Below are 23992 nucleotides of genomic sequence, written 5' to 3'. Positions count from 1 at the left end.
ATGGGTTATCGTTTCCTTTTTTTCTTTTTTTTTCTTTCCTTTTTCCTTTTTTTATTATTGAGTTAAAAATAGGGTATAGAAACTCTAGTAATATTAAAAGTGATAACGAGAATTTGTATACCTATACCGAAATAAAAAAAAATTTAAAAAAATCTTAGTGGCAGTGAATAGAAGGGAAGGTCTTCAGTCCATGCCACCAAACACATATTATGAATACTGTAATGCAGGGGTAGGCAGCCTTTTTGAGCCGGGGGCCGGGTTGCTGTCCCTCAGACAACTGGGGGGCCGAAGCCAAAAAATAAATAATTAAATAATTTTTTAAAAAAATTAAATATATAAATAAACCAGGACAAATGTAGGACAACATTTTCAAATGGAAGACACTTTTTAAAAAAAATGGAGGACACACGAAAAAATTTGCTGATTTTTAAATTTTTTAAAAATATAAATGCATGTTTCTGAGGCTTCTATAGACAATTACCCCCCAAAGGTCCCGGCAGCAATCGGCGGCAGGACCGGGCTGGGGCCGGTCCCAAGGCCTTGCCGGGCCGCATCCGGCCCGCGGGCCGCAGGTTGCCTACCCCTGCTGTAATTTATGCTTAATCCAGGCTCAGATGGGAAATATTTTGGACTGGTTATTTGAATACACTTTGCATATTCAACTGAATCCATACCATAGTCTCCTTGCTACTATAGTCTTGCCATAATTTGGGTTGTGGTGTGCAACAAAATGGGTTCAGTTCTGATCTTGGTACACAGTAAATCAGTCAATGAAGCACTGCACTGAACTGAACTGAACCAAGACACACTCAACTCATATGCTCAGCCCAGCTTCTTTAAATGAGTTGTATCTGACAGCCATTAATGCTGCTCATTTGCTATGTCTTCATTTTTTAGACCAACGGACAATATACATGGATTGATAAATTCAATATGAAGTATACGAAATGGGCTGCAGGTGAACCAAAACAAAATTTTGGCTGTGTTTATATAGACCTGGATGGAGGATGGAAGACAGGATCATGTGATCAAAATTATCTTCCACTTTGTAAACACTCTCTTTGTAAGTAAATGAAAGGAAATGCTTTTCATTAATTGTTTGTTATTCAGGATGAAGTAGCACCTTATGGAGCATCTGGCTTTTGCATTTTATGGAGCTATTCTTTGGGCAGGTACTAAGCAACAGACCTTTGAGTGAAGCTGAAGGCTCTGATTGGTACTAGAGATAGCGACAGTTAAGGCTGATCTACAAATTTTGCAAAGAGATGGCCTCCATTGTTATGGAATGTTTCTACATTCTTTTGTACTGGGCTCAACTGGTAGCCTTTTGCTGGCTCAATTCATTTGCTGTGTGATGTGAGAGATCTATGATTTGTTTCCCTATAGTCAATTTCCCATCAAGTTCAAATGAAGTTAAAGGTGACAATAAACTCAGAACAGTGACAAATGGGAGGTGGTACTTAGTCAAAAGTCTCCACTATCAGAAACATTAGCCAATACAGGGACACCATTTCACTATGCCATTGTGTTTAATGGAACTTGAGCATCCATGGATTTTGGTATCGGAGGGGGGGGGGGTAGTTTCCTGGAACCCAGTGGATACCAAGGGTCTATTGTATTGACTTAGTGGAGTGCAAATTCTTCTCACTTTCCTCCAAATCGTTCTACTTGTACTATTTATTTCATTGTCACCTGGGCAACTCTCACAATTTCCATTTAGTGCCTGGGGGAGGGCAGAGGATGGCTAGGGAGCATTTGGCTTTGCTTCTGCAGCTGGAGACATGAAAATGACACTATCTTCTTGGAGCAGTGTTTCTCAAACTCTGATTCTTTAGATATCATGGACTAGCTCCAGAATTTTTCTCAGTTTTTAAGTTGGATTGAGCTTCCTGGAACTGAGGTTCAAAACATCTGGGGGACCATAATGTGAGAGTCACTGCTTTAGAAGACCCCTGAGATGCCCAGAAGGATGTCTGCATTTTTGTAGAAACACAGCTGGCTGCTGCCCCTTCCTGCCCCTAAATGGCTGTAGAGGAGTGCACAGACAGTATGGCGTTAGGTGGTGAGGACAGAGGTACTAGATACCTCTGTCCACAATGACCATAAAAAAGGTCATACATATACATTTCACTTTTGTATGTCACCAACAGAATTCTAGCTGTTTTCTCTTTAACCAGGTGTCAACTTTAGCATAGCAGTGGAAAAGGTGGCAATAAAGATTGCTTCACAATGGATGTCTCCATTGTGTAGCTGTTGTGTGTTGAGGATTTTCTTAGAGAAAACCAATGGAAGAAACAGAAGGGGAAATGGAAGCATTGCAAGTGAAACGTAAAATCATTTGTACTCCCTTGAATAAAATTCCACCTATTAGGCAGAGCGATTACCCATTAAATGTCTTGTATATATTGATACAGCTTTTGCAAATATTATCTGAGGCATTTCTTTGGAACACTACTACATGTTTAGTATCTCTGCTGTCCTTCCTCATTTTGTATTTCATGATGTATGCCTACTTCTCTTTTCAGAATCTAATTTATGCCACCTTTAAATTTTGACTATCTCCAAGAGAGTGTAAGCTGAATGCAAATATTAATGTCCTTATAAAATGTCTGAATCATGATGATGTAACATTCTAAACAGTTCAGTTGATAATAACACAGGCCTATAAAATAGTGGATTATAAAAACATTAAAATTTTATGCTGGTTTTATAAGAATTTAATATTCTAAATCCAAAAATGTCCTCAGATTTCCTCTACCATGTATGGTTTTTTCCACATCATGCCTTGATGTTTCTGTGTTGTAATGAATGAAATGATCCTGCAAAGAGCAAGAAAGAAGTAATTTAATACAGTTTCGGAACACCTTCATTCATTTATATAAAACACAAAATTCTATTAAAAAGGACTACAAGAAATTGCATCAGGACATCAACATATACAGAAATTTTTAAATTAAAACTAATTAAAACTAATCTGTTTGTTCTTTAAACAGTGAAAGCACCTACAGAACCACCTCAACATCCAGGGAAATGCCCAGAATCAGAGGACAAGTCTTGGCTTCCTTTCCGTGGTCACTGTTACTATTTTGAATCTTCCGCTAGAAAGAATTGGCCAAGAGCTTCTTTAGCTTGTTTACAATTAGGTAAGTATAAAATTAATTGAATATTTGATGCTATATAAATACCATATAGGCTCAACTATAAGTTTACCTCACGTATAAGTTGAGGGCAGGTTTTGAAGTCAAAATTATGTATTTTAATAAGAACCATGGAGGGACCTTGAAACTGTTGTACATGCTCTGGTAACTTCGAGACTGGATTTCTGTAATGTACTCTACATGGGGCAACCCTTATACCAAACTCGGAAGCTGCAAATGGTGCAGAACATGGCAGCTCGGCTGGTCACTGGCGCTCCCAGGACCAGCCACATAACACCTGTGCTTAAAGATCTCCATTGGCTGCCCATCCGCTTCCGAGCTCAATATAAGGCGTTGGTTATTACCTATAAAGCCCTAAATGGCTTGGGCCCAGGATTTCTGAAGGACCGCCTCTCTCCGTACATTCCGCCTCGCACCCTCAGAACATCTGGGCAGCAACTCCTGAAGGTGCCTGGGGCCAGGTTAGCTTCTACTGCAAGAAGGTCCTTTTCCACGGCTGCCCCAGCCCTTTGGAATAGGCTGCCCACGGAGCTCCGCTCATCTACCACCCTGGCCCAATTTAGGAAGGGTCTTAAAACCTTCCTATTCAATCAGGCATTCCCCGACTGAATATCCTGTGGGCCTCCCTCCTCTCTCGTGGCCGTGAGGTTGGGCTAAGGGGCTTTTTATTGTTTTTAAGGTTTACTGTGTATGTTTGTTTTTAACCTTGTATGTTGCTTGCACATTGGTGCACTTTGTAAGCCGCCCTGATCGCTCGGAAGGGCGGGATAAAAATAAAAATTTTATTTATTTTATTATTTAAGTTGAGGGTGAAACTTAGGGGCATGAAACAAAAGATCTAAAGGATGAAGCAAAGGAAAATGGTGCCAAGGAACTTACAAAATCCCAGCAAGCATAACTGTTTGTACTCATCCTAAAGGATGGGTGGGGGGTGTCAGTGATTCCAAGACTGATTATACTCTTACTTTTCATCAGGGGATGGTTTCATTTTTTAAATGAGTTACAGTACAGTATTTACATTGAACTGTGGATAAGTTGACTCAGTTTTTTGGGGTTAATTATTTGACTAAAATTTATAGTTATACATGATTATATACAGTAAATGGATCAAAAAGTCATATAATATAGGATCTAGATCTATTTGTACTTATGGCTGCTAAAGTACACATTGTTGTCTCTTCCAGACTAGTTTATGAGTTCTTGCAATATATATTTGTGGATTTTCCCAAGGTTTTTCAAGCTGTTATCACCTCTGTGCCCACTCGTTCAGTACTTTTTTGGGGAGGGGGGTATAATGATTTCTTGGGCCAGCATGGTATGCTGGGGTGGCCTTATGGTTTGAAGAGCAAATTTTGCACTCCCTGATATTTTAAAAATTCTTATAGCTATAAGAATTCTTATGGTGCAAAAGTATTATTTTATGGATGCAGTGATGCACTATAATTGTAAATGAGGAGAAGAGGAGATTTGTTCTTGTTCCAACATATCTTGGAATTAAAAAGAAGCCCACTTGAGGGTGAGAATGAAATGTTGAGATCCCTTGCTTCTTTACACTATAGTCAGAGAGAAAGCATGGTGTAGCGCTTTGAGTACTGAAATACAACTCTAGAAACCAGGGTTTGAATACCTGCTTGGCCATGACATTGACATTGGACAAGTCACCCTCCCTCAACTTCAGAGGAAGGCAAAATTAATCCTTCCCTGAACAAATCTTTCCAGGAAAATGCATGATAGGTTTCCCTTACGGTCACCATAAGTCAGATATATCTTGAAGGTGCACAACAATAATAAAAATATGTTATCAGAGTAAGACCATCACACCTGGATGGAGGAAGTTTAAACCTTTCCCTAAGTTACTGCATTGAATCCCAGCTAATTTTGCAGTGCTTTATGCAAGATAAGGTGGGGAGGGGTTAGTTTTTGTTTGTTTGTTTTGGAAATAAGTCAGTCTAAGAAAAAAAATTATTTTGTTAAAAACCTCTTGTTCCTTTTATTTTCATACTGATATTTTGCAGATGCAAATCTGGTTTCAATAGCTGATGCAGCAGAAGCACGTTTTCTAACAGAAAATATAGAACTTCTTGAAACAAAAATCCGATCATTTTGGACAGGAATGTACAAAAATTTGAATGGTACATTATTTTGTGTGTGTGTGTGTGTGTGTGTGTGGTGTGAACCTATTGCTATTCTTTCCATGTTTTTCTGCCTCTGATTTAGAACTCTCAACTAGAGAACTCTAGTGCTTCACCAAATTACAGGCTTGAGATTCCACAGGATACAGCCATTGCAGTTACAGTGCTAGAGTTGTAATGTGCGACCAAAGACCCTTTTCACTTGCACAACTATAGCACTTTGATTCCACCTGAACTGTCATGGTGGCAACCTGTGGAATTTTGGCACTAGAGCTCTGCGGTTGAGAATTCTAAATACTGCCACCTAAACAACAAATCCTGGGTGGAATCCTGTCAGTTAAAATTGGATTTTATGCTATAGTTGTGTTGTGGGAAAGGGTCTCTGAGTCTCTCATCTTCACAACTTCATGGAATTTTCTGGGAAGTGGAGACCAACCTCAATGTGATTATGAGGCCATCCTGTCCCTTCAGCTTAAAGGTGATACATATCCCGATCAGAGGCCCAGTACAGATTAGGAGAAAGGGGCAGCCAGAGGCCATCCCTTTCTCCTCCGGATCATTGCTGTGGCAACCGCACGTCCATGACAACAATCCACTGGAAAAAGGAGCTCCAAAATGGAGCTCCTTTCCTGTGACGCCGCGAAGGCGCCCTTTTGCGCCCTGGGATGACATGGTGACGTGTCTTGTGCGATGCGTCATTTGGATGTGTCACACAAGACACATCATGGATGTGTGCACTGTATGGATGGCACTACGTCAAGATGGTGGCACCCATACGCACTAGGGTTCAGGAGCGTCCTGTTGCTGCGCGCTTTCAAACCCTTGTATCGGCGGCGCCACACCAGAATTAGAGGCAAACTGCTTTGATGTCCTGCCTAATTGACAGTGAATGAGAGAAAGTGAATATTCTGCAGGAATGGTCTCAGAGTAGGTGTGGAAGAAACAGCCAAATTTGATACAAAGCTCAAGATCTGCAAAATGTGTCTTCAGGCTATTTCTATAGATATTTTCCAAACACAAGAAAACATGGGTTGGAAATTGCCCAAGTCCATGTTCTAGAACAGAAGCAGGCAACTGCAGGGGGAATGGAACACAGTCCCACACCATGCTCCCCAGTAGGTTGTACCATCACTCCTGATGCACATTGCTTTTAGTTCTGGGATTTGGCAGAAGTATGGTGATTTTTCAGATGAGGATGGTGGGGATAATGGGAGTGGGGTTCAAGAAAACCCCAACTTCCATATTTGGTATTTGTTGTATTTTTCAGGCTGAAAAGCAACCTTACCAGTTAAGGGATTTCAAGGGCTGTGAAGCAAGGTTCCCAGGGGCCCTAGGCAGACCATTTGCTGAGTTTTCCTCAGCATGTTTGAGCATGACACTTGAAATTACAGCCATGAATCAGGAATGCCATATATGTATGATGCACATAGTTGACATTAAGTATAAGTGTACAGGAATCTGGAAGGAAAACATATCCTCTTGTATATTATGACAAGACACTTTTCAAAAGACTTGATATATAGGAGGGATCATTCATTTGTGTTCTTGGTGTCAATCAATTCAATTGTATGTGTTCTAGAAACTAGGAACAGACCTGTTTGAGCTCTTAACCTCACTATAGTTTCCAACTTAACACTAGGCAATTGGTTATGGCTTGATAATACTGTAATGGATTTCGTCAACTGGAATATTGGAGAACCTTCACCCCAGACCAGTGAAGAGTGTGTGGAAATGTATAGTTCATCTGGAATGTGGAATAATGCTTATTGCAGTTCCTATGCAGGATACATTTGCAAAAAACCAAAAAGTAAGCAATATATTTAATACTTTCACTCTCAGTTGTAATTACTAGATCATGGTTGTTCTGTTGGTGGACAGGAGGAAGATGCTGGAAAACACTGAAAGACTCTAATCCTAATGCTTCACATTCTTCTCCAGCTTGTATAAATTTCTTAACTTGTTCACTTCTTGTCTTCTTCCCTTCCCTTTAAATCCAATCAGAGATGACAGACAAAGAGTAGGACAAGGAGGAAATTATGGGCCTGTCCTCCTGAAATTCTTACATTGTGATGCATCCAATCCTTCCATAGGATCCTTAAGACAATTCTTGGCATGGGGTATCCTCTTACAACAGTGTTATTCAAAGGTGTGGTCACTGGACCAATGTGAGTTCCTAAGCCATTGGGTACTGGTCTTTAGTGAGTTTCCAGGAAAGAAAGAAAAAATAGTTTCAATGGACACAAAATTAGTCTCTGGCATATGGTGGGGAGGGGGGAGAGCAAGAGGAACTGCTGGTCCTTTAGATCAGATAATCTGAGAAGCACAACTCTACAGGAGGCTTGTGAGGATTCACCTTCTTTCGCCGCTCCTCAGTAATCTATATTTCCCAAGAGCCACTAGGGCATACCTTCTTGCTTCCAGACAGAACTGATAGAACTAATATAGTACAAGTTAAAACATTATAATGCATCATGGACAGACTGGATGTTGCCACAAGTCACCATTGCTGGCCCAGCTAGTAAGCAGAGTTTAAATGGGAAGGGATTGTGACCTCCTAAGACCATATGGGACTTTAGACCCAGTTCCTACCACTCTCTGCGTGTTCAGGCTTCTTCAATAGCCACTAAATGAGGAGAGTTGTTTAACTGACTACTAGCTGCTGCACTACCTACTGCCTGCCTGTAGCTCTCCACAGATTACCTGCAAGGGAATGCATCCCTTGAAAGAAAGAGAGTTGTTTATCCCTATATTTTTTAACTTTTGAATGTTTCTTTTAATCTATCATTTTAATGAGATGATTTGTAAAACTGTGTTTAAAGTTTTATTTTTAGGTTTAGCTGATTCTTTTTGTGAGCTACCTTGGGCCCCACTCCAGGAGAAAGGCAGCATATAAATGAAATTCATCATCATCATCCCTTGATCATAAATAAGGAGCAGAAATTGTTGGGAAAATATTGGGAGCTGACTGGAGGGAGGGAAAGAGGTGTGCAGATAGTTTCTAAGATTAGTTTGGCTCCCAAAACAACTTGAAGTTCAAAGCTATTTGAGGCTCATGTGCCATGCAATGGGCTGAGCTCCTGTCACTAGTCCCAGTTTCTGCAGTTTAAAAGCATGCAAATGCAAGTAGACAAATAGGAACCCCTTCAGTGGGAAGGTAATAGCATTCTGTGCGGTCATGCTGACTAAATGACTACCAGAGTCATCTTTGGACAATGCTGGCTCTTTGGCTTAGCAATGGAGATGAGCACCTCCCCTTACCAGTCGGTTATGACTAGATATTTATATCAAGGGAAAACCTTTACCTTTTACCTTTTACAACTGGCAAAACCACCTCTAAGTCAACAGGCAATTTAATGGTACATATACACATACACACTTCCAGAGGAATTGTAAATGTTTTGGCTACTGCAGAGGCAAAACACTTTTCTACAAAATATTCTCCCTTACTCTTGCGAAGTTCTGACTGATATCATTTTGGGTACAGCAAGTGGTATGTTTTTTGTGGGATATTTTGTGTTATTAAAATGTGCAAAAAAAAAAAAAAAGGAAAAAAATTTGTACATGCTGTAATGCATTGCTTTTCTTCCACTTTAGTTTTCGACATGGTCCCTACTGAGAAGATTCCAGAAAAACCTGGTAAATGTTTTTATATGGACTAAAGAAATAACTTAAATAAGAAATTAGGAATAATCTACAGGGAAATTTGTTTTTATATACCAAATAACATATTAAATTCCCATCTTTTCATTTCAGACTCTTTCCATTGGCTTAAATGCTCCTTTCACCATAATTTTTTGGTATTTGGTGGCATTCTAGGCTACTTTTAAAAAATGACATACCAAAGAAATTTATGGTTTGGAACAGCCAAAGAAATAATCTTCTGGAGATGTTACATCTCTGAGGAGTATAACCTCATAGAATAAGTGCAACAATTATTGAGAGAAGTTACCCATAAAAATGGGGGGAGGGGGAAGAGAGAAAAGGGGAAAGAAGAATTGATTGATTGTTCGGTTCTTTCTGGTATTTGTTGATGATCACTGTCACCATCACAGACCAAGCATATATATGTCAGTTTAAAATTAACTCCTATTGAATTCAGTGGAATTTATTCTGACCCAAGTGCATGTAGCATTGCAACATTTGTCCCTAAACGCATTGACCACTATGCAACATCAGTACATTTCATAGCTGCATTGACCTCTGTGACAAAATGATCTCATTGACACTTATGTTTAGGAGGGAGCAAGAAAGAGGAACACATCTCTCAAGTCTTTTCAGGGCAAAAGCAACAAAATCATATCAGAGTGCCAGGGTGGTTGTTAGACTCGGTTAGCTCTGGCAAATGAATGACGTCCATGTTTTTCCATTATTTGCAGCAACTCAGTATAGATGCAGTCAGTAAATATGAGCAGGTGGGGGGGAGGATTAAACAAATACTGAGTATGTCTTCAGTGGATCTGCCTGACAGCTTAGTGTGTTTCTACAAACTGCAGCTCAGCAGTCAGAGGTAAGAACCACTGATTTCAGTGGTGCTTACCCTGAGTTAACTATGACCTCTACAAGCAGAGCAAGTACAAGAGACTGCTTTGAGTATAAGAGAAAAATGGAATGTGAATATAGATTGTTCTTAGAGGTATCACTATGGTGGCTCTTACACATAAAAAAAAATCACCATTGTTCATTGACAGTGAAGCCAAATGATCCCAAAATACAGGGTTAGGAACCTATGGTCCCAACTCCACCACCACCCCATCTACTAGTTAGAAATAAATAACTGAGATAACTGGAGGAATTGTAATCTAGCAACATTGGGAGGGCTTCAGGTTTCCTACCTGCTGTGTATAGAGATCAGGGAGCATCTTGTTCAGAATGTTTACTAATGCCATTAAGTTTGGCCTAAAGCCAGACAGAGTGAAAGGAAAATGGAGAGGCCAGTGTTGTGTAGTGGTTTAAGTGCTGGTCTAGGACTCTAGGAAACCAGGGTTCAAATCTCCACTCAGCCATGGAAGTCCTTGGCATGTCATAATACTCTCTCACCCTCAGAGGAAGCCCCCTTGAATAAATCCTGCCAAGAAAACCCAAAGATAGGGAGACCTTAGGGTTGCCATGAATAAATTAAAAAATAACTTGAAGGCGCACAACAACAATAGAAAAATTACCACAGTGTGGTTGTGCTGGATTACTCCTTTGCACAAAGATTGATGCAAGAGGTTGCCAAAGAGGGTGGACAAACAGCTTGTGAAATACAAGCTATATTAGATACCATTTGAAAAAGTGCAACTAGTAGCATAGCAAACTTTGCTCTAGAACAATAGCTTTATTGAATACAGGCCTCAAGTGCTACTGTGCAGGGTTGTGGTGTGAAGGTAATGTGAATGGGGAAAACTCTGACTTGCAATCCCAACCTCTTTGGAGGAAGGACATGATCAAAACATAATATGTTGTGTTTTGATTTACAGCACATAGAAAGGAAGATACCGAACCAGCACCATCCCACAGTAAAGCTACTGCTGTGGTAGTTGTTGTGATTCTCATTCTAGCAGGAGCTGCTTTGGCAGGTTACTATTTCTACAAGAAGAGAAATCAACACTTGCTGACAGATGACAACTTTGAGAATTCTCTCTACTTTAATAGCAGCTCAGCTCCTGGACCTAGTGATACAAAGGACCTGGTGTTGAATATGGAGCAGAATGAACATGCTGCCATTTAGTCTGATGAAATATAATCTGTGTCTTGTTTAATAAACATATGAAACTCACGGAGCACTCTACCAAACCATTTTTTCTTTTACAAAATAGTAATTACGAGCATCTCTGTTTCAGTATGTTTAATACTCAAACGAAACATCAGTAATTTAATGTTGTACTCCCAATAATTCAACAGCTTTATCTGATGGCTAAAATTTGAAGTATACCTGTGGGGAACCATTTCTGGATGGGAGTAAGTGCTAAAATAATAATATTGATAATTCCCCCTAGATCTTCATTATTCATAAAATGGTGGTGGAAAACTAATTTTTTTACTGGAATACTCATTATTTATTTGTTTAACTCAATGTGCCTTAGTTCCTCAAGCACCAGCAGATCTGCACATATAAGTGTCGCTTTATGATCCATATTGCTATGACCCCAACATATGGAGAAAGGATTCACCATCACAGATGCTGTGAATTGCTCAACAAAGTGCTGACATGGTATTGTCACCAGGGGGAGGTCTGTAGCTCAGTTGAACACCATGCACTTTCCATACAGATGGTTCAGCCTATGGCATTGCCAATTAAAAGACTGAAAGTCCGAGGGTCGGGCTAGATCAGTGCCTGAGCTTTATGAATGAGGGCTTGGAAAAATCTGTCTCTCAAAACAGAGGAGAGTGTTTCATACTTCCATGGGACTCCTAGACAAAACAGCTGTATCTTTCAAGAGATGTGGAATATTCTTTTCCTTTTGTTGCACATTTAAACTTGTGATTAATTTACTTTGTCAAAACTAGCTGAAGCTGTTCTCTGATAGCAGTTGATGCAATGTGATAAATGAGCAGATATTTTCCCATATAAAATAAAATAATTAACAATGGATAGGTTTTATCACTTGAACCCGTAAATGTGCTACTACAGTATAAAACTCAGCTGTAAAATTCTTTTCCCCCACTTTGATGCAAAAAGGCAACATTGTTTATGACTTTATTTAAACCATCTTTGTATTTCTTTTATAATAAACAATAAAAGGAGATATCTTTTACATATTTAATCCTAATTTTTTGTGAATTTTCAGATTTAAGACAAGAATTTCAATTTAACCCCAGGGCAGTTAAAGAGGTGTCAAACTGGATCATTGCTGCAGTTTGGATGCAGCCAATGTGATCTTTCTTTTTGAAAGGGTGAACCAACATTTGCTTTGAGTTTAGGATTCTATACCCCCTCTAATCCATCACAGAATAATAGAATCCTACCCTGTTGCCATGCTGGAATAGATAGCTGAAGCACTCCTGAAAGATAGCCACCAACTTCTGTTTAAAAATTGCCAACAGAGAGTCCACTTCCATCCAAGGCAATCTATTCCATTGTCAAAAACTCTAATGGAAAATAAGTTCTTGCTAATGGTAGGTGGAATCTCTTGTAGTTTGAATCCATTGGTTAGGAGTTATGGTCTATGGAGCAGCAGAAAACAACTCCATCTTCTACATGATCTCCTTTCAAATATGTAAAGACAGCTATCATACCAACTCTCAGTTATCTCTTTGAGATAAACTCAGCTCCCTAAATTGTTCACCATAAGTAGAGCTTTGTTTCCATACCTTTGTTCACCTCTGCTACCTTTTCTTGACACCTCAATTGATATTGGTATTGACACATCAATTTGTGGTGTCCAGAACTGGATATAGTAATTATAGGTGATGGCTAAGCACCATCCTCATCCAGCCCATTACTGACAGTAGATTAGCACTGAAGCAGCTTCCTTGGATTGAGATGGAAAAGAGGGAGCGAGTTGGGTGCCACCCCCATAATGATGACACCTGGCTCCCAGGCTACAGACAACCTCTCCCAGCATTTTCAGGTATATATTAAATAGAACTGAAGATAGGACCCCACATCATCATCTTTTGAGTTTGCCTTTCCAAGAGTTATTGTAACTACAAAACAACATCTCCAAAGCCCATCTTAAAGAGGCAGACCATAAGACTAACATGGTTCACCATAGCAAAAGCTCCTGGGATGTCCAACAAAAACAAGGGCACACTTCCATTGTCCTCATTCAATATGGTAACCAAAGCTGTCCTGATCCTGTAGCCTGGCCTGAAGCCACAGTGAAATGCATCTAGATAATTTGCCACCACCATGAACCCCTGGAGCTGGCAAGCCACCATGCACTTTAGAACTTTGCCCAAGAAAGAGATATTGGAGGCTGGGTAGTAATTTGCTAGTATTATGGAGTTTAGAAATGTCCCCTCCCGCTGCTGCCATCAGCAATGGCCTCACCATAGCCTTAAGACAGGCTAGAAATGAAAGTGAGGGATTTACTACTCCCCTTATCTAGTCAGATAGTCCCCATCCTACCTGGAAAGCGCAGTTCTCATGTGGCACAGTTCTAATACTCATTTGTGCACTCTGGGAATAGAATCATTGGAAAGGTAAGAACTATGTGGTGGTTCTTACCTTTCCAAGGAACCTGTTCATATCCTCAGACCGCACAAATGGAAACATATCCAGTAACAGGGCTTGTATTAGTTGCAGCACTCCAGTCAGAGATCCTCCAAATGATTTTGTCTGAAAAAAATGTCTAGCAAATTCTTCACAAAGAATTCTTCACAACCTGTTCCTCCTTTTCCCCTGCCCTCCTATCTCTTGTATCCAAAATGGCTTTGCCACCATGGTCTTAACATATAAGATACACTCAGTCTAATTAGACATATACTCAGCTTATTCTGTGTCCACCCCCTTCCCCTCTTTTTGTCAAAGGGTCTGCATTCTCTTCTTTTAGGACAAAACACAGGAGCCCCCTGACTACTTGAAATAGCTCTACTGGATGCCACTGTGCAAGATGCATTGGTGATACATAAGTATACTTGTATAGGGCTTTCCAATAGTCTGTTGACTGTTCAGTCTTGTTGATTTTACGTTTTCTGGCACCGATGCTCCAGTCTCTGTCCCATTTGTTTCTTTACCGCCAGCTTCCTAGTAAACCAGGTGGCTCACTTGGCCCCACTCCCATTCTTATTTTCCATTTCCAAACTGGTATTGAACTGTTGCCAAGGCCATCCAGACTATTAGAACTGGGGGACAGTTGAGACACAACCAACATCCTGTGACTCTCCTCTCTCTCATGGTGGCAGCACTGTTGCCCCACTCTATCACCCCTAACCCATTATTGTGTTATGGCTGTTCCTTGGTTTACTTGTTTTTCCTATGTGATTCCATGTTTCACAGGGAATGCAATTATTAAATTTTAAAGCTTGTGGAGATAAGCTGGGCATGTCCAATTGCTTTATGTTTAATAGTGAAATCAATACTTCTTTTAAATCAATACTTCTTTTAACTCTATATTGCTTGTGAATATAATTAGTAATGAACCACATTCTGCAAGAATTTCAGATTCTACTGACATTCTAAACCAAATTTATTTTTGCTTTGTGCTTTGCCTAAGTCTTTATTGAAGAGATCCTTGGGCTGAAAATTGTGTGATTGTTTGCCAGAAATCAGATTGTGATGTACTTCCAGCTTTCCCTTGTTGATTCTCTGGTGAAAAAAAATGGCAAGATCTCAAGAACCAGGAGGATAATTTCAACAAGATGAAGAGATGTTTGCCCAAGAAAAGCCAATCAAAATGCAAACTAAAGAAAAAATAACATGCCGCATTCCCACACAACCAAAGCTGTGTTATTGAATTAAATACAGCAAAATATATTTATCAAAAAATGACCATAATTGTAGAACTAAGATGCTCCTTTATGCAGTTGATCACACTGTTAGTGAAACCTAAGAGAAAAATTACATATAATTGTAATTTTCAAAGTGTAAGAGTATATTCAACATCTTTATCAATGACCTGGATGACAGAATTGGAAGCATACTTATCAAATTTGCAGATGATACCAAATTAGGGGGAATAGCTAATACCCCAGAGGACAGGATCAAGATTCAAAATGACCTGAATAGACTAGAAAGCTGGGCCAAAGCTAACAAAATGAAATTCAACACGGAGAAATGTAAGGTATTGCACTTAGGGCGGAAAAATAAAATGCACAGATATAGGATGGGTGACACCTGGCTGAATGAAACTACGTGTGAAAGTGATCTAGGAGTCCAAGTAGACCACAAGTTGAACATGAGTGAACAGTGTGATGCGGCAGCTAAAAAGGCCAATGCTATTTTAGGCTGCATCAATAGAAGTATAGTGTCTAGATCAAGAGAAGTAATAGTGCCACTGTATTCTGCTCTGGTCAGGCCCCACCTAGAATATTGTGTCCAGTTCTGGGCGCCACAATTCAGAAAGGACATTGAGAAACTGGAGCGTGTCCAAAGGAGGGTGACTAAAATGGTGAAAGGTCTGGAAACCATGCCCTATGAGGAACAACTTAGGGAGCTGGGGATGTTTAGCCTGGAGAAAAGACGGTTAAGAGGTGATATGATAGCCCTGTTTAAATATTTGAAGGGATGTCATATTGAAGAGGGAGCAAGCTTTTTTTCTGCTGCTCCAGAGAACAGGACCCGGAACAATGGATGCAAGCTGCAGGAAAAGAGATTCCACCTGAACATTAGGAGGAACTTCCTGACAGTTAGGGCTGTTCGACAGTGGAATGCACTCCCTCGGAGGGTGATAGAGTCTCCTTCCTTGGAGGTCTTTAAACAGAGGCTGGATGGCCATCTGTCAGGGATGCTTTGATTTGGATTTCCTGCATGGCAGGGGATTGGACTGGATGGCCCTGGTGGTCTCTTCCAACTCTATGATTCTATGATTCTATGATTCTATATACAATCTCTTAATTCAGAAAAACACAAATGATTTGGAAAATATTATAGGAGTAACATGGATGGATCTGAAGGTGAACTTATTTCTCCCCCCAAAATTGTAGGTTAGTATGAACAAGAAGGACAAGTAAGGACTAATGCAATAAACCACAAGTTTGCCCTTCCTGAAAAAATGGAAACTCTCTTACAGTTCATTTCACAGACAGTATGCCTTAGTCATCACAGTCTTTTCACAAAGTACAAGATATGAATGGATATTTTATTGTTAACAGCAATGTCACACCTACTTGTGTGGAATATATGAATACCTCAGTGGGATTATGAATGCCTCAATGGCATCCTGGTAAAGGAAAAGAAGGTCTCAGCTTTGAAACTTTCTCATTTTGCAGAAATGTATAAGAACTGGCACATTCAACTTCTAAATCTAAAGATGCTTCCATATCTAAACAACTGACAGTGTAATCAGACAGAACTGGCTATTTCAACATACAAGATGATGCATCAGATTTCTAGCTAAACAGGGACTAAGTGTCCAGATTTCTTCTTAATTTCTCTGCACAGTGAATCTACATTCCTAGTTCTGCATACACTGATTTTAAAGTAGCTATTTTCTAAGAAAATGTTGAAAAGTATCCATCAATGCCGGACAGACACATGCCAAGGTTATATCCACTGGCATTGTATCAACTACTGCACCCAAGTCGGAGCAGATCTGAGTGACTTTATATGTATACTGTTACATCATGAGGTTGTCAAATGTGGATAAGCTTTATGAATTTAGCTGTACAGTTAAGTGTAGCAAACAACGAATGCACAGCAATGGCTATTCACAAGATGCAGCAGGTTGATGGCAGCAATGAATAACAGAGAAATATTACTACTGTTTCTTTTCTCAAGGGACAGTAGATAAAAAGAAAATGGAAAATACATTCTGTGTTCTTACTGAAGAAACCAGCTCTTAAACTACTTTGTGGTATACATATATGTTTACCAGGTTTACCACTGTCATTGCCATACTTATCACTGAATACTAAAGACAGAATTGTTCATGCCATGTTATTCCTATTTCCTGTGTATGGTTGTGAAAGCTGGACAGAAAGCTATTGTCTGTGTATGGTTGAAGAAACCTGACAAGAATCAACCCATTTGAAATGTGTGCTGGAGGAGAGTTCTGGGGATACTGTGGTCTTCCAAAATTACAAATGAAGAGCCCAACAACAAATCAAACCTGAACTCTTCCTAGAAGCCAAGATGACCAAACTGAGCCTGTTGTACTCCGGACATAGCATGAATTCACAACACTAATTAGAAACGACAATAAAGCTTGAAAGTAGAAGGTGATAGGAATTTACAGGTCTATTACAGGTGGATAGGTTAGATCAAGAAAGCCATGGCCCTAAGCAGGCTGTTGATAACAGGGTGCCTTGAGGTCTCTCATTTGTGAGGTCAACATTACTTGAAATTGACTTGATGATAGCAATTAATGGTGACAACAACAACAGGTTTACAAGAACCTGTAATTTTCTCATGGTGGCCCAGGCTTAGAAAAATGAGATCTACAGCATTTGTTGGTAAATGCTAAAAAACAAAAGCAAACAAACAAAAACACATTGAAGCTAACTTCACTTGTAGCATGGTACCAAATTCATGTTTACAAACAAGTGCACATTTATCAGTGTTGGTATGTACTTTTGTGTGTACATTAGTCAGATATTCCAGATCTTATAATGAAACATAATTGTGTTGTTGGCCGTTATTTAAAAAAGCTCCACTTCATTGATTAAATACAGATTCATGTGGCACCTCTCAAATCCATTGGTTAGATTGTGTGTGCATACCACACATGATCCAAATTTCAAGCACAAACCACCTGGCTACAATCTGAAAATGAAAATCCTATAAAAACAAATTCAGTTTACAGTGAACCCACTGTATCAGTGGGCTAGCCATTTGTGGACTGGAGGTCTCATTGATCAACTCATCCAATGTTAGCCAATGGTGATGCATGCTCATGGGCATGCTGATGCAGGCACACACTCATTGCCACCCACTGATTGATGTGAGTTTGATTTTTCACATGTGTGCGGTGAACAAATCCCTTCCTCCAGACAGGAAGGGCCCACTGTACTTGTGTGGCCATAAATGTAAAACCATAATATATTAAGCAGAGAAGTGGTCTACTTTTGTTACTGTTTTTAAAAACATGAACTACAACACAACTGAGATGTCCCGTAATAAAATGAGACATTTAGCTCCATGATCTTCTATCATTTCCTTCAAGCAGAACAGGAAATATCTGTATTCTGGTCTGTGTGAGCTAATTCCCTACCATGAAAATTGCAACAGTTGAGTAACAAAAAAGGAGAAATGTGAATTAAATGTTAGTTCACAAGAAATGTGAAAAGGGAATAAGGATAAGTATCATTGGCTGATAGTCTGCAGTGCAGTAATGTTAAGTGCAGACAGAATTCTAAAGAAAGTTATTTGGCTTAACAAAATTGGCTCCTTTGTTCTCAGGGATTGATCTTCCCATGACTTTGATTCCTCCAGCTCCACTGCCTATAAAAGATTAAAAGACTCCACCTTTCCCCCCTTGCTGTCCCTGCAATTGTTTCCTAGAAAACCTTTGTGATGTCATTTCCATTTGTTCTGTACCCTTCACAAAACCTTCATATTCCATGAAATCTGTACACAGCTCCTTTCTTTCAATAATGTAGTATCTGTAAGTGATATTGGCAATGCAACATCTTTAAGTGGAGGTAGGGTTCAATTCCCAGCTCAGCCATGAAGCCTCCTAATGGGTGATCTTTGGCAAGTCACATACTCTCGGCCTCAGGGGGAAGCAATCATAAATCTTCTCTGAACAAATCCATACCAAGAAAACTGTGATAGATTCGCCTTAGGGTTGCCATAAGTTGAAAGGAACACAACATACACAGAAGCAATGTAGTAGAATGGCTGTCATTCTCAAAGCCCTGGTTATAGCTTGGAAATGCTGCTTAGACTGCATTAAATGCTGCATTTACCATTAGTCATTAGTGTAACATTTTAGTGATACAATTAACTTTGGTGCTGTTTTGGGAGTAGTGATGGTAATACATTAGAGACAATTTGACTTATTAATTCCACCCACGTTCCATTTTAAAATAGATAAAAGGCCAACTTCCCTCCTCCACAATGGCCCTTAAAGTAACTTTTAGGAAATATTACTTCCTCCTCTCTCTCATCTTTGAACTATTTATGTCTCAGTTCAGTATCAGCTACTATGCATTGATTTTAAAAATCAGAGAAATTCGATACACTACCTTGAGCTCCTTGAAAGAACAGCTCCTTTCTATAGGATCAATAAGGGTCAAGCCTTGTGAAATAGTGATATGTTTTCAAGCACAGGAGGAGATCTTTATGCCTTTTCCTTCACCTTATTCTACTAAAACAAAAACAAGAAAAAAAAATCAGCTTTAATATTTAATTTAATTTTTAATTTAATTTAAAAGCAGCTCCAGGGCCAGCCACTTAACACCTATATTGAAAGATCTGCATTGGCTGCCAATCCGCTTCCGGGCACAATACAAGGTGTTGGTTGTTACCTATAAAGCCCTAAATGGCTTGGGCCCAGAGTACTTGGAGGACCGCCTCTCCCCATATAATCCGCCCCGCACTTTCAGGTCGGGTGGGAGACAACTTTTGAGAGTTCCTAAGGTGAAATATACAGTGTCTGCGCATAGGGCTTTTTCTGTTTCGGCCCCGCGGACTTGGAACTCTCTCCCTGATGAGCTCCGCTCGGCTCCCTCCCTTGAGTCTTTTAAGAAAAATCTCAAGACTTACCTCTTTCGTCAAGCTTTCCCCCACATGTCCTAATCACTATTTTTCTCCTGTGTGTTGTGTGTATTGAATTGATTGAATTGTCTGATTGTTTTTAACTGGTTTTAATGATTGAATGATGCATTTTAATTGATGTATTGTACTGTTTAATATGGGGGACTTTTGCTAATGTAACTTGTATTTTATTATTCTGTAAACCGTCGTGATTGAAGGAACGGCGGTATATAAATAAAGACTCATTCATTCATTCATTTCTTGTGTATAGATAGGATGAAAGGGAGTGTGGTTTTAGTGTTACACTTGGGAGGTCAGGATGTGAATCTATGTTTGCCCAAGGAAACCCATTGGCATAATGGCAAGTCACATTATCTCTTCCTCTGAGGAAGACAATGGCAACCCCCCACTAAAAAAATTGTGTCAACAAAAAAATGCAGTAAGTTCACTTTAGCATCAACATAAGTTGGAAACTACTTGAAGGCACACAACAACAGATGGCTATCCTCACTCCAGATTATATTCATCTAAGGTTGCAATTCTACATAGAATTGGAGGGAACCTTGGTGACCATCTAACCCAGTCTCCTAAATCAGGGTTGATGTGGGGAACCAGCAACACCCTCCCCCACAACATACAACATGCTAAGGATCATTATGGTATTTGTGTTCATTAATTAGAACTGTTTCTTTCTTTCCTGGAAACTGTCAGCTGATGGCTCATACATGAATATCATATCCTCCAATTGTACAGATTTAGCAGGAAAGATTCCAGGTAATCTTCAGACACCCCACTTTTTCAATTTTCGAAATATTCCTGTTTCTCTCTCCTCCTCCTACTTTCCTGCTTCATTTTTGATTTACTTCAGTTGTGGTACAGCTGAATTTCATATTCAGTCTTAGACTCTCTGGCTTGAACACAAAGCCAACACCATCACACCAATTGGGTGTGGTATAGAGTAACTGCCTTTGAGATTTAAAGAGTTAATCTGTGTCAGAATAAAAAGGCAAGTGGAGTGCAAGTGGGGAAGCACCTAGTCGCACCTTTAGAACTAACTGATCTATTTTACCATCAGATTTTGTTCATTTTTCTTTATTTTTTCAGATAAATCAATGGAGTACAATATTACAGCCACAGGTCTTAGGCATTAACAGGCCACAGAAGACCAGGACATCTTCTACAGGAGGTTTGCCTAGACAATAATACACTTTCTTAATGTAATATTTGGGCAAAGTCTTTGGCTTTGGCACTTGCCTTTGTCCTACGCTTCTAGACTTTTGCCTAATTTCACTTCTTTTAGAAGTGTTCCACTTGCATCTCTTGCTCCATGTTCTTCCCTCACATACATACACACATGCTGACAAATTATTTTAACAGTGACATTCCCTTCCTATCTCAGTCCTGTTATCAGTATATCTTTGACAGCTATGGCATCTTTTGCCAGGTAAAGCAGCAAGGGGAATGTCAGGTTAATAGTTCACTGCCTGACAACTTTAAACACACATCTTCTAATGTGCATGTTGGTGCATGTCATGAGAAATCACTCCATCATTTATTATCATTTATTATCCTACTATTACTCCATTATCATTTTACTTGCCTTGTCAGTTAAATACCACTTCTCTGTTGGCCTTTTTTGGTGGTTTGAAGTCTGCAGGGTGTCCCTATTAATGCCCTGCATTCACTCACATAACTTCCCCCATCCTTTGCAGATGATTGTTATTGTCAGTTTACAACCTATTCAGACCTTAGCTATCATGGCAGAATTTATTACATGAATAGTGTTAATTTGTCAGTTCCTGTGATGATGGCCAATTTGCACATTGTTACATTGGGTCTGCATTGGCCCATAGTTCTTGGCCATTCTCACCATATTCCTAGGATGGTGTCAGTGGACTTCAGTACATAAACCCTGATATATATGGGGTTATATATATCTGCTATATTTCTAGGGGTGATGGTCATAGCATGTGTTACATACACCATGTCATACTACATCATGTGGTCCTTATAAGCAGTGTCAATGCATTTCTTTGGAAAAACTCTCAGGACTTTATCACACAGGGGGGAAATGGAGAGAAAAGCAGGGGTTTAAACTAACATTATCCCATGAAAATTACGCGACCGTGCTGAAGATTTTCACACACGTTACAATTTAAGAGGACTTTTCCCAACAATAACCAGATAATAACCAGCAACAAATCATTGCCGGGATAAGTCCTCTTTAATCGCGATGTCATGTGAAAATCCTCAGCATGATTGCACAATTTTCACAGGATAATGTTAGTTTAAACCTCTGCTTTTTCCCATGTGATAAAGTCCTCAGTCTTTATTGCATGAACCTATTTTGACCTAGCATTATTCACAGACTATGTTTCTGCAGCACTCCATCACCATTCTCCCATTCTCCAAACAATCACTTCCTCTTTCTATACACTGTGGGTCTTCACATGAATGTTTCTTCTTCCTATGTGTTTACATTTCCCTACAACAGGGCTGGGAAGCCTGTAGAGCTGCAGATGTATTCTGGTTCATATAATCCCTAGTCATTACCCATGGTGGCTAGAATTAATGGAGGCTGAACTCCAACAACCTCTGGAGCATAACAAAATTAATTTCTGCTTTGGATGAAAAAAGCTACTTGAGTGGTGGGAGAATGCTGCTTGGGATAACCATTGTATCCTTTCCCTCTGCCAATTTTCTATTTTAAATTCTATTTTTGTTTTGTTTTAATGCACTGGGATTAAACTGGGATACCATTACATGCAATGGCACATGAGGTGATGTTGTTTGCTTCTGAATCCACAAGCCAGCCCTTTATGTGCTACAAAGTTTCAGATCAATTCACTGAGCTATTTTGTGAGGACAATGAAGCATAAGGCCTTGACTGTTGATTTGGGTCTATGTCCCCAAAATAAGAGTCATTGGATTGAGCAAAAGCCCATCTAGAGGCAAATGCTGTTTCCACAGAAGATACCCCTTTCCATGTGGGAAGTTCACAAACAGGACATGAATACTAAGCTTATTGCTTGGTTTATTAGTTCAGCTTACCTCTCCCAGTTTAAATTTCAATTCGGGCTGCATCCTGATCTTATAAGAAGGTTTTTGCCACCAAATTTGTTGCCCAAATACAGCCTGGTCACGCAGCTCTTCTCAGATCCAGACGTTTTCTGGCTTAAGAAAATGGCTGCTGGAGCACTCCTGGAAGCGGGGATGCACCTGCACTGTATTCAGGTGGCAAACTCGGTGGCAAAAACCTACTGATAAGATCAGGATGTAGTCCAAATTGAAATTTAAACTGGGTGAGGTAAACCAAATTAATAAACCAATTGATAAGCTCCTACAATAGCAAACTAGGCGGAGTAGACTTCATGGATCAATAGCCACCCCCAGCATAACATAATAAGCTCCACCTCACCCCCAGTAACTAGAATACATCAGTATTCATCTCCTCAGTAAGTACCTCACTGAATAGCCACAGAGATAACACCATTATTTAGCTCTGTGCCAGAACCCAAACAACAACTATGGACTGGTTTGGAGCTTTATCAAGGCATGACAGCAGTGTTGTTATCAATAAGGGGAGGGAGCATATGTCCCATCCTTCTCTATGGTGAACTGTTTATTTGAGGGCATCTTGCGTTAAAAGGGTATCCCAGTCAAAGTCTGTTTTACATAAATAAGATACATTAAGAAAGGAGAGCAGCAGGAACCTGAATTTGCTTGTCAGCCATTCGTAAAGGGACAGCAGAATGAGCAGGGAGGTACAGAAATCACTTGGCTACAGTCCTTTATAGGACTGTATGTGAGGCATAACATATTTCTTTTTAAAATGATAACAATTATTTCTAAATCTGTGTCTGCAGCACCTTACCTCCAATTATTATTTCCAATGAATGGGAAGTTGATAAACCTGTTCCAGTGATGCAGTTGGACTATCTGGGGATAATAATTTGTTTAGTCATAAAAGCACAAGTAGGCTTCATGCACATTTGCACATTTTATTTTCTCCTTTTGGAGGATGCCTAAGTGACTATCCAGACAAGAACCAAACCTTTCACAGTATTTAATGTGATCTGATTGGATGTGAAGTTGATGAATTCAGCTGAATTCTGACAGGATAAGTCAATTGAGTTAAATTGTTGATCAATCTACATTGCTCAAGCATGTTCCAGAGAAAATGACTAAGTTTAGTAAAATGTTGAGTGACACATACATTCCTTATCACCAGCACCATCATCTATTAATATTGCACCATCACTGTACATGGCACTTTAGAAGTAAACGATAAACCAGAAGAAACCCCCAAAACCTAGTACCCTGCCCTTAGGAAAAAGGGACGGCAGTATGGGAGGGGATTAAGTTCAGCATATATATATTTGCACATAATTCACAAATATTGTTCAACCTGGCTTATTTAC

General features: G+C 39.6%; 1 protein-coding gene across 1 annotated transcript in view; it reads left to right on the top strand.

The window, feature by feature from the left end:
- The window catches only part of LOC121934053 (macrophage mannose receptor 1-like), a 66687-nt gene extending 54660 nt beyond the window's left edge, over positions 1–12027 (top strand). The window contains exons 25-30 of the mRNA XM_042474037.1: positions 898–1063; positions 2994–3143; positions 5174–5290; positions 6930–7097; positions 8885–8926; positions 10750–12027. Coding sequence (XP_042329971.1) covers positions 898–1063; positions 2994–3143; positions 5174–5290; positions 6930–7097; positions 8885–8926; positions 10750–11000 — 894 coding nt within the window. The 3' untranslated portion in view covers positions 11001–12027. The remainder of the gene's footprint in view (positions 1–897; positions 1064–2993; positions 3144–5173; positions 5291–6929; positions 7098–8884; positions 8927–10749) is intronic.
- The last annotated feature ends 11965 nt before the right edge of the window (positions 12028–23992 follow it).

The sequence above is a fragment of the Sceloporus undulatus genome, chromosome 6 (assembly GCF_019175285.1).
Source record: "Sceloporus undulatus isolate JIND9_A2432 ecotype Alabama chromosome 6, SceUnd_v1.1, whole genome shotgun sequence".
Taxonomy (NCBI): Eukaryota; Metazoa; Chordata; class Lepidosauria; order Squamata; family Phrynosomatidae; genus Sceloporus; species Sceloporus undulatus.
The sequence above is the reverse complement of the archived record's forward strand: the minus strand, read 5'-3'. Positions and strand labels throughout refer to the sequence as shown.